The sequence below is a fragment of the Epargyreus clarus genome, unplaced genomic scaffold (genome assembly GCF_041222505.1).
Source record: "Epargyreus clarus isolate Ecla_fem2 unplaced genomic scaffold, WU_Ecla_fem_2.2 ptg000005l, whole genome shotgun sequence".
Lineage (NCBI taxonomy): Eukaryota > Metazoa > Arthropoda > Insecta > Lepidoptera > Hesperiidae > Epargyreus > Epargyreus clarus.
Window position 1 is genome coordinate 7,237,088 of NW_027332213.1, and position 21,087 is coordinate 7,258,174.

The window sequence follows — 21,087 nt, forward strand, 5'->3', positions numbered from 1 at the left end:
TCGCTAATTGCATATTTGATAATCTATGAGAAAAGAGAATTGAATATTATATTCAGAGGAATTTTAAAGCTACGGTTAACTTACCAGATTTTCACTTTAATACAGAATTAAAATTATAGTACTTTATTAAGAAGGTCTAAGCCTGTGGGCATTTGATATAGATAAGTAACAAGTGATCAAATCTTATCTTAATAAAACCGTCTTTTAATTAGGAAACTTCCAATGTATCAGAAAAAAATGAAACTGTAGTCTACAACTTAATAACGGCATTATTTAAGTTTCATAAATATGCTTTTTTGTACGACTGTACGTACAAAATCAAATGTAAAATACGATGTTACTGCTGAGATAGGTATAGCCCGCGTAAAACTGCTAGTCCGCTCTGAATATAGAAACGAAGCGCGTCGCCATAGCAAATTGTATGACTTCATCTGCTCGCAACAAGAAGCGGACTAGCAGTTTGGCGCGGACTGTCCCCACTTCAAGTTTTTCAGCATGTTAGTAAAATATATTCAAACAGTATTAAGTTAAAATGATTGATACAATAAGAGATAAATAAAGTGTATAATATCAGACAAGATTATATTCTTACCTGAGGTCGACCACAGATGCATCGTTACCACTAAGGACTAAGCTAGAATGTCTCGTAAAAGTATATCTCCCTTACCACACCCCCACACCCACATTAAATTAGAACACAGTAGCGCTTAGCACTGCTGGTATAGGCAGTAATATATATGGCGGTGGTGCCGCCAGAGTCAACCACTGAGGGTTTCGTCACCAAAAAGAGTCACCGCAAACCAGAAATACAATGCATATAAATAATTAACCAGAAGTTATCGTCTATATTATATTAAGTTTTATTACAGTAAGATTACTGTTTGTAATATTTAGACGATACACTGTATACGCATAAAATTAACTTGTAATATGTGTGAAAATATGAGTACCTATATTTTCATATAAATTATAAGTGAAGTTGGAATTTACGTAGGTGTGACCTTAGATTACAAAGATAATGGACAGTAAATGTCAGGAAAGTTCCCATCCTCCCACGCTACCTCCACTCCGCGTATCCATTTAAATAAATATTAAGATAAACAAACTGATATTAATTTAGACAATGTGACACCGTAAACCACTATTATAATTACACCCTTGTGAGCTAAGTAAGAGGTACTTAAATGTTATCACATTATGACATTACCCTAACAATTTAACACGAGTCCAACATAAGTACATAAGTTAAAATAAAATGAGCACTTCGCATTTATCATCTTGTGTAGAGTTTTTATGTTTATGTGAAAATAGTTTGTGTGTGAACTACAAGTACTACTTGCCCACGCGTAAATGTTTTGTAACAAAACGAATTGCGTACTAACCACCGTTTACCCGAACTATGTACCCGTAGTATGAGTTTGTACGTTTTTACAAAAATGACTGTTTTTGTATTTGTTTACGTATTTCTCATACATTTCCAATCAGTTCTGATATGATACAGTCCATAGGGGCGCTGGAAATGTATGGGCAAATACGTAAACAAATACTAAAACAGTCATTTTTGCAAAAACGTAAAATCTCATACTAACCCTTAGTAACTGTTAATAATTTACAATTAACAGATGACTAATTGAACTGTATACTAGTCAGTCACCTAAATTTCATAAAAAAAGAATAGAATCAATATTTTTTCTGTTTCATGTTGTTGATTATCTTCGTATTTCATGTTTTTGACTCAACTTTTTATAATATATTTTAAAATATATTATGTATCTCGGTAATATACAATCTTTAGCGTATAACAAAACAAATATAGGTATAATATAGGTTATCTGTGGTATATACGATACCCTACTTTTATTGTGGGGTTAAATTAATTTAGCATCGTAGGTTTTGTGGGCCAAAATTCCGAGACTTAGTAAACTTTATTCAAATGAGTTTCAATAAGTTTATAAACTTACGTAAGTAGTTATAGATGTAATTTACTTTAGCTCGACTGAAATAGTCATGAAACAATGTTAATATTTGTGATAGTCTAAAATTAATGGAATTGTGTTAGACTTTTAATAAATACTTAAGTAAAATAGTCTTTTATAAATAAAAATATCAAATTGTGGCAGTGATAACCTAGTGGATAAGAAACTCTGCCTCTCGATCGAGGGGTCCAAGTTTCAAATCCCAGGCACCTCTGATTTTTCAAAGTTATGTGCGTATTAGAAATTAATTATCACTTGCTAAACGGTGAAGGAAAACATCGTCAGGAAACCTGCATACCTGAGAGATTTATAAAAAAAAATCTCAAAGGTATGTAAAGTATACCAATACGCGCTTGGCCGGCGCGGTGAACTATGGCCTAATCCTTCTCATTATGAGAAGAGACCCGTGCCCAGCAGTGGGACGTTAATGGGTTGATGATGATGATGATGATGATGATGAAATAAAGATAAATTCATCGTTTTAACTTTTTTTTTCAAAGAACCGTCCATAATATTTTTCTTCAAAATTTGATTTAATATAATATATACGTTCTTCACTTAATATCGTCAATAATAAAGATTATTTGTGATATTGATATTGTACAATACATACAATGATAAATACCAAAATTATATCTTTTTTACTAATCTATTACTACTACTCTTTTGCGGAGGATTGTTTGTCGATCGTAGGTACCTATGTATTTATGTATGTCATATTTTTAGCCCTCCAGCCCAAACGGGTTTATTTTGAAAAAAAATCACATCTGTATTATTCCGCTATTCACATCCCTTCGCAGTTTGTCGCTAATCCAATAAATAGTTTCAGAATTAGTCATCCACGCACACTTGGAAACATCACCCTGTATACAATATCCTCGACTATTACCAAAGTATTTTTGAGCAATTTGTTATTTATACGTTATTCTAAAACGAGGGAACTCTATCGGGGTAAATCCAATACGAAGAGGATAGAGGAATTTATTTAATTATACACTATCAAAATCTCTATAATAATACGTTACTGAATTGTTATCAAAGTTACAAACAGGTACCTAATTAGGATAATTGTGGAAATAAAAAGAAAAAAAAATACGTATAATAATTATTAAAAAGCTTATTATTTAAAAAGAAGAACTCTGGTAATAAAATTTTCCTGCATTTATAACATAATTTTCTTCGACCCTATGAGAGTAAAACTTTAGCGCATCTGATAGAAGGTACAATTTATACAGAACTTGAAGAAGACTAATTAAGGCACTTCTTCGAGCACACCGCGATCCGCGTTCAATACGGTTTCCGGCTTCCTTGTTGTTGACTTCCAATTATCAGTTATTACTTTATATTAATATACGCTAAGAATATGGAAAAAATCTTCGTAGTTTTACCGCAGCTATTAATATTTCGTTATTATATTAGTTATCTAAAACCGTGATGGCCTAGTGGCTATGAAACTCTGCCTCAAGTCCCAGGCCAGACCTCTAGTTGTTCAGTTATATTACTTAATTTACTTATATTACTATTACAGTATTAGAAATTAATTATCACGTGCTTGAACGGTAAGGAAAAACATCGTGAGTAAACCTGCATACCTGAGAAATTTGAAAAACAAAGTTTTCTTAGGTATGTGAAGTCTACCAATGCTCACTTGGCCATTGCGGTGGACAATGGCCTAATTCTTCTCATTCTACTCTTAGAATGAGAAGAGTGAGAGACCCGTGCCCAGTCCCAGCAGTGGGACAGTGATGCGTTGATGATGATGATGTTAGTTATCTGATTCGAAAAAGGTATAAATCAAAGGAAAATAACAGGTGGACGATGGACAGATAGAAGGAACCATGCCACACCTATTTAGCTTGAAGCAATTCTTGCGTTCCATTGGTAGAGTGTGAATGCTGACTTACATACTCGTATGAGGTAAGCATTTTAGTCCTTAGAAGAAACAACGCATTTGTGGTTGACTTTAGACAAAGCCCCTATTCCATGTGGAGTATTTTTCAGATATTCATGGGTAGCAATGACCACTTACCATCACTGAATACTCGTTTGCTGTAATGTAAGCGCCTTTATAGGTGGAATATTTATTCATTAGGAACGTAATTAACTTATCTAACAAAAGTACTTATTGAATCCAGTTTAATATTACCAAAGACATTTTGTAAGATACATTTTTTTATTATTAAGAAATACTTATTATTTAGCTGGCCTATTTCCGTAACGTCTTATGGTCGTAGTAATATCATAAAGGAAAATTATTATTCCCCATTTAGACAAAATGTAAACCAAGAAGCAGAATAACTAATTAAACCGTGTACATACATGCTGTCACTTCCGAGAAGCTCGGGAACGTTGCTTCGCTTCTTACCCCAAGATGAGGAAGTATCCTTATCCTCTGCGCTCGTGTAAAAATAATTTATCAAGTGTGTTGTCTACCAATGCACACATAGCCAACGTATTGGTCTATAGCCTATACCCCTCTCCCTATTACAACAGACCTGTCTCTAACAGTAATGCAGTAAAGGGTTGACGACTACGACAACGACATACTGCAATTTAATCAGATTGAGATAGAAAGTCTGTGGGCTAAAATGATTCATTTTTATTCCTCATAAAATGCAGCGAATGTTGTACCTAAAATAAATGTAATCTTCAGTAATATTTGCATTAAGCTCGCTCCGTGAGGTCGCGCTTTGATTAAATTTTGTTGGCTTGTAACGCATCATTCAGCGGCTTGGAACCGTATTTATCATATCGTGCTAGAATGTTGGTGACACGTGGAAAATTGTTGCCGTGAGTAATGGAGTCAGATGACATGTTGTGAGTTGTGAGGGCGAAGCTGCGGTGTGACCCGGCCGTGATCTCAGGATCCGCTAAATTAAAATCAACTGTCAGAGGGATTTAGGAGGATTAAATATAATGTTACTAAATTATGTAAGTCAAGTAGTTATTAGGCTTTTCAATCGGAGGGATTGAATCCCAGGCACTTCTAATTTTTCAAAGTGTTTTGCGTATTAGGAATATAACTTGTTATTATAACTGAGAGAAAACCCGAAGAGAACACCTGAGATTTTATGAAAAATGTTCTGAAGGGTGTGTGAAGTCTAGCACTTCGCAATGAAAATATTTTGAAGGAACCGGACAAGTTTAAAAGTTTTGAGTGTAGTCTACCTATTAGTAAATGATTACAGCTGTAACCTATCCATATAGAGCAGGGGCTCTTCCTGAAGTCGATCACAGATGTGCTACGACATCTTACGACTAATGTGTCGCCTTACATTACGTAAGTCAGCATCCTCACACGTTACGACATCTTACGACTAATGTGTCGCCTTACATTATGTAAGTCAGCATCCTCACCCTTCTATCAAAATGCAAAAACAACTTTACGCTAGAAATAGGCACGACGGTGGTACTTCCCTGATTAAACACTGCTATTTTACCACATTTTGTTAACATTATATCCTCAAATTCTTTTTTATTTGCCTATTGGATGTTTAAACGCTGATAACATAAATTTACTTTATCAAGAAGCACCTTTTACCCGCTTAGGTTAGATAAGAATCCCTCCACAATGTTTTTCAATTTAGAATAGTTTTAACCTGACCTTATCTTAGGGCTCGAACACAAAACTGCGATGCGACGCGATGCGAATTCGCAACGCAGAAAATTGCGATGCGAATTGCTGCGATGCGATATCGTGTGGCGTAGCGTCTCTCAGGGTGACCAACAACAACAACCACTGTGCGATGCGAATCAATTCGCAAGTTCTTGCGATGCGTCGAGGGAGCTCGCAGATTTTTGCGATGCGACGTCGCATCGCAGTTTTGTGTACGAACCCTTAGACCGTCGGCAATTTCCACAGAAGTTTTCTAATTTATTTCCTTAAGATTATACACACACACATAGCATTTTTAAATTTAGAATAATATGTGTTCATTTGTCATCACAATTCATTATATATTAATTATTTATTTACGAGTTACGAAGGAAAATCTTCTCGAAAAGAGATTTATTTAAAGCGTAATTATGTAGAGTCCACCATAATATTTCATGGCTATAAGGTTTCTCTCAACAGCGCCAATTCAATGCGTGATTCCATTGTTTAGTTTATCAATCTAACTTGTCTCGTTTGCCTTTGCGTTCATGTTATCGATAATCGAGAACCTTTCTAGCCCAATCGTTATCGCTCCTTCGAGCGTCACCTCAACTTCGTAATTCTTAGAGATATATGACCTAGCTTTATTTGTCTACAGACTCCATATTTGTAAAATTATTTTTCAATACTTCTTATAAATCTTATCATAAGTAACTCTAAATTCTCTAAATAAATACTCTTAATAATCTAATACTATTTTAATTATATAGATAACTCAAATTATCATTCCTGCAGAAACACACCTAAATCTCATTTACTTGTGACGCTTCAGTAGTGAGATTTACAAATCTCACTACTGAAGCGTCACTGAAGCACGAATTTACATATCTGTATTTATCATTTAACACCAGAATGCTGATGACACGTGGAAAATTGTTGCTATGAATAATTATATTTGATGACAAGTTGTCAGCGGACGGTGCGGTGTGATGCGCGCCCGTTCAAATGACAAATATATTAGAGCGTCGTGACCTTACAAAGCGAACTTTAAGCCTCAGCGCACACTGCGATATTCATAATAGTTAATTTTAAAATCCTTGATACAAGAGTATATGATAAAATTATTTGCGGTGTAGTTGTACCACCATTATAACTATAGCCATTGAAGTCCGAGTAGTGTTATGTTCTAATTTGATGATGATAAATTAAAGCGGAGTATATACATTATTAGTCATTAGTCCTCAGGGGTGGCAAATTAACAAATCAGATGTAAAATACTCAATCCTATGAAGTGTTCATTATTATAGACATCTGTGGACGACGGTGAAGATTCATAATAATAAAAAAATAACAAAAAACACAACTGACTTCTTTGTCACTACAAAGTAAAAGATAATTGAAATAAATTTTGGTTTACTACATATTTCTGAAGTCGGGGCTCAATATATTTCGTTGGATAACGATGTAAACAGCGTGTCTAATATGAGCGCCGACTTCACAAATATGTACTAAACCAACATTTATTTCAATTATTTTTTAATTTGTAGTGACATAGAACTCGGTTGTATTTTTTTGTTAAAAATTTTTTTCACCCTTTTCATGATGACATAGTAACATTTATATTAATACAATGTTAAATTGTATAAACATGATCATGAATGAAGGTAAGGTCTGAGTTTAAATTGATTGGAACCGCCCGCTCGCAGGGCACTGCCGCGCCCTGCTCGCTTAGTTTTATATTGTTTTATATGTTCCAACCTAACCTAACTAAATAGTCAATGATGAACTGGCTATGCAATTTCATTAGAACCTGCACCAAATATCTTCAAACACACCTCAATTATTCCCATCGGTTGAGGAGTTACATATTTTGTTTCCAGAACCCACTCTGATCCTCATCATATTTAAATGGGACCAACTTGTAGCAATTGTACACACACGAAATTAAAGGCATTAAAATAGGTTCATAAACGGCGAAGTTATGGCTGGTATATTTACATGGGTGGAGGAGTTTCCCTCATTTTCTCCAAAACCCATCGATGGATCCTAACCATATTTAAATGGGACCAACTTCCAGCTCGTCTCTATACAATAAAAAAAGAATTATTAAAATCGGTCCACTAACGGCGGAGTAATTCGTGTACATACATAAAAAAAAGATACCGGCCGAATTGATAACAATCTCCTTTTTGAAGTCGGTTAATGAGCTTCAAATTCGTTAGCTACTTCACTTTCATTAAAAAATCCTAACACACATACCTAAATATGTATAATTCAGAAAATGGCCAATCTCTAATCTTGTCCAACATAATTAAAAAATTATACCAATCAAAAACTAAACCAAGTTCACTTCCAAGCTCCAACAAACCGCAGTACCGTTAATAAACTACTTTCTAAAGTCCCGGTCAAATAATAACTCCTCGTCGGGAAACGGTACAATATGTCCAAGGCTTGTTGTTCGAACGATTTATTTAACAATTTATGGCGGCTCGAGAATCTGAGTCGAACTAGATTTATTAAGGTAAACTCTGGACCAATTTATTAAGCTTCCAGTTTGAGCGTTTGTAAAGAAATCGGGTTCGCATAACTGAATTTAATAGTATCCGACCGTCGCTCGTTATAAATTATTTTGTGATAAACAATAATTCAATTTTCCACAATAAACTCGAAACCTTCAACAGTCTTAATAAATGGAATTGTAATAATCTGCGAGTAGATTTAACTGCTGTTGTTTTAAGCTGTTGCAACAGAAACTACAAGTAAAAAATATGTCGTTTATTTTTTAATTTATTATCAATCTATTGATGTGGATCCATCTTAGAAAATCCGAAACATATATTGATAAACATGCCACTTATACACAGAGTGAGTTGTTTTACTTTTTTTGTCAATATCTGGGATTCAGTCTTTAAAAAACGTGCTTGGTTATTATTAGGGGTCAGTAGGGTGGGCAATGAAACTCGTTGGCACAACCGAATTCACTCTCGTTAGGACATCGCTCGTTTTGAACAATCATTCAATTTTCTGCAATAAACACGAAGCCGATTTAATAATAAAATGGAATTCAAATAACCAGTGTCTGTGTATAAATAAATAAAATTGCAAAAAGCTGTGGTTTTCATCGCTTATTTAAATGGCGTAAAAAATCGTTTTTAAAGGATTATGTATGACATATATAGAGGTGTGAAGCGTAAATGACTAAAAGCTTCTAGATATATCAGTGAATATAAAATTGAATCCAAGAATTGTAACCAAATCACCATTTAACAAAAAAATGGCCCTTTTGGCCCTGGCCGCCTGGTGGTCCCTATTTTTTACAATCAAGAAACAGGCAACTATTTCTGCCTTATAACAGCAGTGTTAAGCGCTGCTGTGCTCTAGTTTGAAGGTTGTGGTAAGGGAAATTTTTCCAAGGCATTCCAGCTTAGTCCTCAGGGGTAGCAGCGCATCTGTGGCCGATCTCAGGTAGGAATATCTAATCCTATCTGGGGTTGATTACAGATGTCCATGGGTAGCACTAGCCACTTACCATCAGATAAACAGCATGCTCGTCTGCTACTTCTATTATATTATATAAAAGGCACGAAATATATGTGTTAATAAAGTGTGTGTGTTAATTCGAATATAAATAAGTAGATAAATAAGTTACAAGGATATATCACATTTTGTCCCTGTAGTTCCGGGACCAGAATAGGGCTACGGTATCCTCTGCCTGTCGTAAGAGGCGACTAAAAGGGGGCTTCCGGGGTTGCGGACGGCAAGAGTGGGAGCTCAAACCGCCCGGCCAGCGACCCCGGGAAGGACGGCGGTGTGTGGTCGCATACCGTCGTGCACACCAGACGGTGTGGTGAGTATCAAGCTCACCTGGGCGGAGCCCGACGGGGCACAGCGCTAAGAGGACTCCGGTTGCGTTCCGTTGGAGATCCCGGAGTCCTCTACGCAGCTCCGAGGACGGCCACCGGGGGGGTTTTAGTGCGGTAAGAGTCCCACATAACCCCGTGTCGCTCCCACGGCACCGGGTACCTTTTGAAGGTTTCCCCCTCGTTAAAAAAAAAAAAAAAAACAAAGGATATGTCACATTTGTATTATGTTGTGGAGTTCCAACGAAAGCATGATTTCACTTCAATACAGTAGTATCATTTATAATTTACTGGGCCAAGCAGTTTCATGTGTTGTTGTTTCATGGAGTAAAAACTTGAACCAAATGTTTTGTTGTAAATCAAAACTATTGGTAAATTTTAATTCCGATTTTGCAACAAATGTGTAGTAGTTTAACTTGTAGCCTATTAACATCTCTCCGTGTTTAATTTACACGGAAATGACAATAAACTTTACTATGGTTAACCATATATTGAGGTAAATGTCGTTTTTACAAAAAGGATGCGTTTATAAAGCCTAAATGTTACCTTTATTTAAACGTAATTTAGTACTAGTATCCAAAGCCATATATATGTGTAATTTCAATACGCGTGTTACTCTAATATAATTCGTGGAAACTAACTTATTAAACTATACTCAAAAGAATCAATTATTTCCTTTGGGCAGACGGTTGAGTTCTCACAGTTACCGTGATATAAAAGCTTTCTACACTCACAGCCCCACACTAGGATTCCCTGTGTCGTGGATGCCATGGACACATGCATAGACAAATACACAAACACCCAGACCCAGATACAGAAATCTAAATTCATCATTTAGATATCTGTCTGGCCGGGGATCGAACCCGGGACCCTTTGCGCGTCAGACCGGTAAGTTTTATTAGTTCAACTGTGGAAAGCTAGTACTGCGAAAATTTTGCTACAATTTGTACGAACTTCTAATATCGCGTACTATCGTACTTCTTCCGTGAAGAATGTCACGAACACCTAATTAACCACATTCTTGGTTCTAAAAAACATTAACCTTTGGGAATGTTAACGGGATCTTTTACAACTGTTAATCTTATCACAATAATTTCATCGTTATATTTAATGAAGGACTTAAATATTATTAGCACAATAATGAGGCATAATAATAAGGTACCTTTAACTTGTATCCGGACTAGAAGCGTGGGTGACAATAATCATCTCATTGACATATCATTTGATATATCTATACTAATATTATAAGAGGAAACCTTTGTTTGTTTGTTTGATTGTAATGAATAGGCTCAAAAACTACTGGAACGTTTTTAAAAATTCTTTCACCATTAGAAAGCTACATTATCCACGAGTAGCATAGGCCCGCGTTTACCAACCTTTGGTCCGCGGACCCCTGGGGGTCCGCGAGTACATGTATGGGGGTCCACGGTGTCATCTCTGGACCATATTTAAATCGCTCATTAAATGCAAAAGGGCTGCTTTACAGCTTTTTTTTATACCACATACCTATGTGAAAAGGCATTATCTGCTCTTGTTTATACAAAAAACAAATACAGAAACAGATTACAAGTAGAATCTGATTTGAGATTACAGCTTAGTAGCAACATCAACCCGAATATCTCTGATTTAGTTGCAAAAAAGCAACACCAACCTTCACATATTTCTTTTTCATATTTTTCATAATAAACCGTTATAATTACCTTCTATATTTGTTTTTTTTTTTTATCTGTAATAACTAAAATAAATACCTCATCCGTTTTTTGCAGTTTATTTTATTAAGGGGGTCCGTGAAAACTGTGCTTGATTTCCTAAGGGTCCGTGGACTGAAAAATGCTGGGAAACACTGACATAGGCTATATTTTATATGAAATATATTTGATAAATAGATTTTGAGGCGGTACAAAGTTTGTCGGGTCAGCTAGTCTATTAATAATTATGAAAAATAAATCCTAGCTGACTGATTTATCATCATAGAGCCTAAATTATATTGTAGGCAGAAATGTAAAATTTTGATTTTGAGTAGGTTATTTTTATGATATAGGCGCACATTTAGGAAGAATCTTTTGATATTTCAGGAAGGAGGTTGAATAGAATATTGAAAATCCGCCAAATTTAAAGCAAGCTCAATAAAACTTAATATTTGAATTTATGATTAGAAATAATGGAATCTATTCACTATTTCATAAAAAAAAACAATCGTAAGGGGGTAAAATAGGGGCTTAAAGTGTGTATTATAAGCAAACACTAGTATAGGATATTCCGAATCGATCTTCTTTCCTTTTCTTTATATAATTTCATTGTAAGTAATACGGTAACAAATAAAAATGTCGACAAATTCATATTATAAAGAACTAATCAAAACTAAGAATATCAGCATCGACGAAGTTATTAAATTAGTACTTAATTAGTGTAATTACTCGAATACGTTTTATTGAAAATATAATAACAGTATAATAACTTCTGTCAAATGAAGTTGTGCTACGATTAAATCATTTTAATTACACCAAGTATACTAATTACCAGGTAATACAATTTTTTACCTAACTCCGGAGGGTTTCTTATATTTTTCTATTGGTGAGTATGTGAAGTCGCTCCATCTCCACTTTGTGGCCCATTGTGATTGTACCTTAACCTTTATATTCGGAGAAAAGATACGTATCATTAGTACGAATTGTTTATGAAAACAACAAAGATACTAGGTAATTATAGAAAGGTATAGTAGGAATTAACGTAGTAATTTTGTACAGGCTAATTCTTACTCTGTATGATCAAATTAATTTTAAAAATAACTTCCTTTTGGACACGAGAATTTACTCGATTCCACTTAACATTTATATCTTATTCTTTTAAAAGTTACTCAGTCGTCGTGCACTGAGTACATTCTTCCTGAAAACACTGCTAAATTAGTTACAGTAAAAAGTCGATCGTATGTTTCCTGACTGAGTTTTTAATCATAGTTTACGGAACAAAGTTTTAATTACAGTTCTCAGCCCGAGTGCCGATCGTTTTCACGGTTTTAAATCCTTTAATTGAACTGAATATTTCAGTACTGAATAAAGTGAAACATTTTAATATAAAATTTCACTACGACTTCGCTAGTATATTTCATTTTGAACTGAATAACGTACATAACTGACTTATAGATTGATAATGACTTCATTACTTATAGCCCACATGTAGCAAACCTTGTCGAATTAGACATAAATATATTAATAATCACATGAGTTTCAGCACAGCACAGCCAAAGACCTTCACAGTAAAGTATAATATTTAAAGGTAAAGAAGTTGGTCAGTAATATTCAACATCTTGGTTGGTCTGCCCTACCCAAAGTTATTTACATGTACAATTGTACATACTACGAGTATATTCTAGACCAATCAGGACTCGTAGTCTAATAAATTATTATTATTAGCTTTGCTACACCGTTCAGAATACATTAGTAACAATAAGAAGAGCGCACGTGGTAGAACCTTTCGTGGATTCTCTCCGGAAACATCACCACATTTCTACCTCATAATAATAGCAATGTCACACTTCGCTGTAAGTCTACAGGTTATATTAATAATAATAAAGACAAGGCATTTACCCTTAGTCAGGAACAACGCATCTTTTTTTTTATAATATAGGAGTAGTAGACGAGCATGCAGTCCACCTGACGGTAAGTGGATACTGGCGCCCATGGACATATGTAATCAACTCCAGATAGGATTAGATGTTTCTACCTGATCGGCCATAAATGCGCTGCTACCCCTGAGGACTAAGCTGTAACGCCTCGAAAAAGTTTGTCTCCCTTACCACACCCTTCAAACCAGAACACAGCAGAGCTTAACACTGCTGTTATGAGGCAGAACAAGGAGTGGTGGTGGTGCTGCCGGAGTCGAACCGCAAAGGGTTCTACCACCTTCAGTTCAAGTTCAATTTAGTTTGGAAGTATATGTATCTATGATTATATATTGATCTTTGGGTCTATTTATAATAGTTTAATCCATTTTATGTCATAAAAATCTTCAGTGAATACGTAGAAAGTGACACTTCACGGGCATGAGTTTATATGGATCCCGAAGCGGTAGCACCCATCAATATCGATAGGGCCGCAATTAGTTCCCAAGGGTTAAGCCATAGCGATCCTAACTAGGCTTTTCCCCTTTGGGTCATTGGGTGTAACAGATAGAAATGAAATAACTTTTAATTTAGATTCAATTTTTTATTATTACAAAAACATAAAAAAAGAATTCTACTTAATCGTGAAGAAAAATAAAACATATTGTAATTAATAAGATAATCATTATTTTAACAAATAATTATTTGAAAACAAATTTTATTATACAATATTAAGGAATTAATATCAAGCACAACCTAAATAGAATACATGTATAAGCGTATTCTGTATCTCGTACTGAATTTTCTAATCACGTAGCTTGCAGTTGGAAACTGTAAGATAGCGTTGTCTCCTAAATTTGTTAGTGGTAGTGCGATGCAGTCATTTGTATACTGAGTTTAAATTAACTTTACGTTCCTACTTCTTACTTTTAAGAAATGGTAAGAAAATAGTTTGCTACATAGTCTTTAAAGATAATTTCAGTGGCATCGAAATTCCGCAGTATTTCCCAAGTCCAAAAGGTTTTACAAATCTATATAAATAAATCTGTTTACAAATCACTTTAACATGTTATCTAAAATACGTTAATATACATGGAAGGAACAACATAAGATTCCGAAATTATTTACGTAATACTTATATAAGTACTAAGGCTAAGTATCATTTTTAAACAAAATGACCCGTAAAAACTATTTTGTACACCATAGCTATATGCACAACACAGTAGTGTTAAGTATAACTAGAATTTAAATATAAAACGCAGCAGTGATGTACGATAATCGCATTTTGCGGATCAGGGATGGATAATTTACATTGATCCCGCGGCGGTGGCGCCCATCAATACTGATAGGGCTGCAATTAGTTCCCGGGGGATCCCACACGGGATATTTATTTCTTGGCCCATGTTTACGGATTCCTGTACAAATCAAATGAAACTACGATCCCGTATTCATTTGTGGGGAACAAGAATTTAATCTATTAGGGCCGGCCTACGATGGATTGAGCCGTTGTCTATTTAAAGCTAACTACATTTATTTAAATAAAGGCAAACACCTCATCTTCTTACAATGATATAACATATTTCATAATCATACAAGTTATATTTAATTTTTCAACGAATATAAAAAAGGAAAGGCAGAATAATTTAAAAAATACATTTTATTATATTATTTCCCACGTAAATCAATTCCTTTAATTTCATTATAAAATATATGAAATTTATAATAATTATATTTAGTTTGTAATAAAATAAAATAATTTACGGGCGTAAATTTTTTAAACTGTTCCAATAAAACTATTCGTAAAAATATGAATTTTCATTGCCTTCAAATAAATTGAATAAATTTTAAATGTTCATATTATTTTTATACAATCACCTTTTACTAACATAAATTCGTTTAAAGAACTCGTGGCTCTTCTACACAAAATTAGTAACAAAAGTTGTCTGAAATAATCAATTTCTGTAATCACTGGCGAGTGAAATTTAATATAATATGGAATGACAGTTATTTCAAGTACAACAGACTGTTTTATTCTATGATTGTGTTATAATAATAAATTTCTGAAATAACAGGACGCGAAATTAGCAAAATTCTCTTAGAGATAAAATTTCAGACGAGTTATTTTCAAGTGCCTACAGTTATGTAAAATCTACTGCAATTTTAGTTCTATATCTAGATATTCTCATTCGTTCAATGATAAAATACCTACTGTGTATAGTGTAAATCTGAATATCGTAAACCACCTACATTTTACCAACCGAATATGACGGAGCGAATGTGAAAAATGATTGATGAATATTTTTTCAGATTTTTCTTCTATGTGTTAGTTTTTGACTATTAATAAATAAAACCAAATATAAATGAATGTTGTATTTTTATAAACAGCCGCCACATCTAGTTTAATAGATGTTTTATTATCTACCTCACCTACCTACTTAGGTTAATTCTATTTGAAAGACTTAAAAATATGTTTCGAATCCTATTTACAGTCAAAACTTAAAAAAATAGGCAATTATCTTATATATGTAGAATTCTCGTGTCACAACGTACTCTTACGATTACCGATTTTCACCAAATTTTATATGCATATTCAATAGGTCTGAGAATCGGCTACTATCTATTTTTCATACCCCTAAGTGATAATGGTTGTTTACCTTTAACGTTTCTTTTATTTATATGGCAACACAACGTTTTCCGGGTTAGCTAGTGTTATATAAACAAACTAGTAATAAAGACATGCTTTCTACACTCACAGCTGCACACCAGGGTTCCCTGTATCGTGGTTGCCATGGAAATACACAAAGATGAATACACAAACAACCAGACCCAGAACAGATATCTAAATTCATCATTCAGATATCTGTCTAACCGGGGATCGAATAAGGAACCCTTTGTATGGTGACCGCTCCGCCACGCCGATTGTCGATATTCCACGCTTTTAAAAAGTGAGGTATTAAAAATTGATATAAATTCAACTCAAAGTTGAGACAGTAGCTACGTTACGATCCAATGAAATCATTTCAGTCGATTACACAACAAAATGATCCGTATTAAAATGATCACGCAGCTTTATTAAATGGTAAAATTGCAACTGAGGAGTGCGATAACGACCGAGTTCTCGGTGTCAAACTAGCAAAGTGTGATTTATTACACGAGACTTCCACTCGGTTCCACTAGCGATCGACCCTATGGTTTTTGCAATTTTATATAGGAACTAGATATGGTGTCGGAACTAATAACGTAGCCTATGTCATTTTGTAATCATTTAATACGGTTCTATTAAACGATTTCTTGTTACAACTTTTGACAGGCCAAATCGGTACGTTTTAAGAAGTGGTATTTTTTAAATATTATTTAATAATTATATTTGTAAATAATTGGGAATTTTCTTATTTTATTATACGTACACTTAGAATGCTCACTAGCTTAAATAGACGTTTATTAGTAAAACCAACATAAAAAAATCATCAATACTTTAAACCATAACATCCGAATGCCTGATCAATATTTTAAACCTGAATGATGCCCAGAAGGGTCTCGTCTCAGAATGAAAAAGACTATAACTTTACTAGATATACCAAATCAAAAGATAATATTAACGTAATGTAAATAAGTAGTTACATCAATCCAAAATTTATTGCAAAGAAATGACATAAATCTATATAGAATCTAGAAACTATTCCTCGCCACTCTGAAGACGTAAGTTCCGAGAAGAGAATAGGGTACCTAACTCCGCTAAATCAAATAAAACCAGCTGACCATACGATGACATTGCAGTGAGAAATTGACAATAATCTTATTCATTTTCGCAAATAAACTCGGAGCGTGCAGTTTTCAAAAGCAATCATAAGAGGAAAACGGCGAGAAGGGCAACTGGCTAGGGTTGTCAACTGTAGACTTTTATATATTATTTACTTAAAATAAATTATTTAAACATAAACTATTAAATGTACTTATTAAACTATCAAAACATTAACAAAACGAAAGCTGATTGATAACTATGATTGTTCCACTGACTAAATCTAAAAAATAACTAAAGAAACAAAACTGAAATTAAGTACAGTAGTAAAAATAAGAAGCTTATTGCACCTTCAAAATTAAAATTGAATCATTTTTTCTGAAATTATATTTGCATTACCTGTCGTCATCAGTTAAAACAAAAAGTTACTCCGTGATAACTCTGAATGTTGACTGAATAAAAGTAAAATACTTAAAATAAAAGTAACTAAATAAAAAAAAATGTAGCCCATCGGTCAAAAAACACCCTATTACGCCTTGAAAATTAATTCTGAAGGAATCTTCAAAAATTATAATTTTTAATTGCACTATTATGAGAACACTGGTAGTTAAGTCTTGAAACCACTATTTTCGAGAGCAGCATATCCCAGGAATATAAATCCTTCTAACCTGAAAGCCAGCAACCCTAAAGCTGACCCATAAGATTCAATTATGGCCGCGCTGACACGGCGTCAGAACTTTAACCGACCGTCTGCCCGCTCGCACTTCATAGAAGCAATAATATATCCTGGGATATATTACTGGTCTCACCTTTGATACCCGGTATTGGAAAATGTATATTGAACACGAAATTGGAGCCACGATCGTAACTGGACAAGATTTGGAATTTGGAGTTCATTGATTGTTCCTACATGCGAATAGATTGGTTTGTGGTTTTGAGGTGTTTCAGTGTTATTATAATTACTGGTTTACATTTTGATAATATTATGGAGTACAATGTATTTATGTATGTCACTGTAAAGTTACTATTAAATGATTTACGTCCGTAATTAAATTCAATCAATCTAATTTTTACCTAACAAAGATCAAAACTTGATAATGTCTAGTATGAAGAAATGATCAAAAATGGACCTTTGGTAGGCAAAACTTTTGATCGATTATTTACTAACAAATGGCGTTAATATAGCTGTGATTAGGTAATCGCAATCTAGAATTTAAATACTTATATTATTGTGGGACTGACCTCGCGAAAGTATTTGAACTCAAAAGTCTGCTATTTTTGAACTTAGCGAATTGTTTGCATTAACACAGCCTGTACCTTTAGTATAAATCAATCGAGGACTCGATCGAGCGCTGTATATTCCAACTACTTTTAGGTTTCTAAATAACCACCAGAGGCGCTGGTTGTGGGTTTGTAGAGGCAGTATAGCTGCTCGACAGCTCATTAATTAAAAAAAATATTCTAAAGGTGCTCGTCTTTATTGTGAAATATGGGAAACCTTGATTGATACATGTAAAATGTATGAGTTCTATGGATGACCGAGCTTTGCTTGGTATTTTTTCTAAAAGGAAGATTTTTAAAATTGAAACCTAACTAGATCAGAAATTATCGCCTCCAAAACTCCCCGCATGCAAAATTACATGAAAATCGTTGGAGCCGTTCCCGAGATCCAGATTATATATATACAAGAATTGTTCGTTTAAAGTTATTAGATATAAAGTATGCTGGCTTACTTGACGAGACAGAAATACAGACAATAAATGTTATATTATTATACGACCATTTTGTCTGGATTAAAGAATTAAATCAGTCTTTAGATAATAATAGTGTCTACTACACACATTTAAACTCTCTATTTTGTATAATATAAATATAAAACGCTCGAGAGTAATCTTTGCATTATTTGTAAAATCTTTTTGCTCTAATTACTATTTGTTTTTCACATCATTTATTATTCACATAAAATCTTTTGTAAGGACAGATTAACATGAGTCATTAACATTTTGCCGGATGTTCCACTTTCTGTATAATATGATCATGTTTTGCATTTTATTACGTTATATGAGTGCACTAAATGTCAACATTTACACTGTTTTGTGGAATTATCACTGCGAAATTGAGCAGACATGGCTCAACAATCATTATTTCGTGGTTAAATAAATTTAAATAAAGTTAACAGGACATATTCCAATGGTATATACAAAGTTCCTTTAACTTATGAGGTACCATGTAGAAAAAAGAACATGCCCAAAATTAAAAAAAAGCTTAGCAAATTTAGTTCAGTGCAGTCACAAAAATTCACAGCCGGGGCAATAAAAACAAGGCGTTACACAATAAATCAACGAGGAATATGGTAATCATTGCGTTTCACCCTATGGACCATATCATATCTAGGTATCCCACAGTACATTTTCAAATGCTTATCGATGAGTAGGCTTAGGCAGTGATCACTTTTGACCCTATATTTTTAGCACTGGCTCACTCATTCATATGTCGCCTTTTGTTTCAGACGGAAAATCGACAAACACATGATTCCGCCGTCGACAAAGGCGGCCTGGTGGCTGGCGACGTTCCTTAGTGTTATTGTCACAGGTAATTAACAATTTAGTTACTTATTCATAGCCTTGAAACCCTAAAAGGTAGTAGGTGAGACCATTAATGCTCCCTGTATTATTAAGTTGTATTAATGGTTATATTCTACTTGTTTGTCTTTCTCTCTTCATGGACCTTTAATAAGTAATAAAATATTTAATTGAATATCAATAAATTAATAACAGCCTGAAGTATACATTATGTTTTAGACAAAAAATAATTGGTAGACCCAAAGTTCGATTTTGACCAATTCTAGTCTGCAGAAATCCTTCGTTGACAAAAGTTGAATATATTAAATATAACGTGAAGTAACGTATTTATAATGTGAAGAGTGAGGTTACAAAATAAGGCATTATTTTCTTGTAAAGATAAATGTAAATACAAAATGTGTCAAATAAATAAGTGCTACATTTAAAACTGACTATTATTATACATTTAACGGTCATTTAACGGCAAAAAATGTAAAAAATTAAGATCCATTTCCGTGACGATTGTAAATACAATTTTTTTCAATACTCCTTTTACCGTTTTAAAACATCTTCTTTTTAAAGAACGATACGAATACGATACGAACGATGAAGACTTGAAACTTCTATCACTTTTCATACATAAAACGACTATACAAACAATTTCCTTTGAAATGTTGTCCATTTGAACTCACAATACAAAATCGGCGAAATCTCGTGAATATTTCACAAATACTTCCCCCTTCTTCCGAAGTTCAGCCAAATATTCCTCTAATCATTCCACAACGACATCGACAAGTTAAGACGTCGACTTCGTGAGGAAAATTGAATATTAATTTATTAGAAAATCTGTCGGAAGTGGATATTCCGGTTCGGAGGATGGCTTTAACAATTTGTGCTTGTAATACAAATGTAACTAAATGGTACACAAATAGGATACAGATAAGTGAGAATTGCTGGGCATATGTGTGATATGATTTGCTGGGCATGTATCTGTTCTTATAAAAAGAATAGTATAATAATTACGTATTAGAATACATAATTCTTAGATAATAAGCATTTCCAGATGTTTCCCTTTACAAGCACATTATAATGTCTAATATTCACGTACCTGACGTCAATAAATCAGGTGCAAGATTAACATTGCTCAGACGTGGAAAGCAATTTCTTATACATGTCATGGAGTATGAAATTAGAGTTAAGGTTACCTAAATTAGAACACTTCGTGGATTCTGAACAAAAGTAACGCTGTACATTGCTGGTATAAAGGTACCAGCAAGCATACTATCAAGGATCGACGATTTAGTTGTTTTTCCGACGCTAGATGCGCAGATCAAACGCTATACTCCATACACGTTTGACAGTCGGTCAAAGCTACTTTTGGACGCTCCAAGTAGCAACTGAACGTGAAAAGGACGATGTAGCATTAAAGCAGTGGCTATAACGAGCGTTTTCGATACTGCGACCGAAATCAGCAAATCGCTTAAACGTTAAACAGCATCGAAGCAATCGCCAAATCGCCAATCGCTGATACTGAAAAAAGCGTACTTACTCGTAAATAAGCATAAGTCATAAGACAGAAATTTATTAAGCAGAAAATCCTATTTACTCCAACTTAACAATACTTTACGTAATCAAATCAAAATTTGCTTAAATATAACAGTGTCAAAAATAACATTTCAAAACGATTCAAACATAAAATTTCAAACGACTACGTCACTTGACCCGAAGTCTCCGTCTAGGCTCTACGGCTATCTA

The 21,087-nt window shown here is 34.0% G+C and overlaps 1 protein-coding gene across 2 annotated transcripts in view; it reads left to right on the forward strand.

Annotated features, from left to right (window-relative positions):
- The window catches only part of LOC140758010 (lachesin), a 210,404-nt gene that overhangs the window by 124,625 nt on the left and 64,692 nt on the right, over nt 1-21,087 (forward strand). For both annotated transcript variants that reach the window (XM_073093948.1, XM_073093949.1), the window contains one exon: nt 19,281-19,363. In XM_073093948.1, coding sequence (XP_072950049.1) covers nt 19,281-19,363 — 83 coding nt within the window. The remainder of the gene's footprint in view (nt 1-19,280; nt 19,364-21,087) is intronic.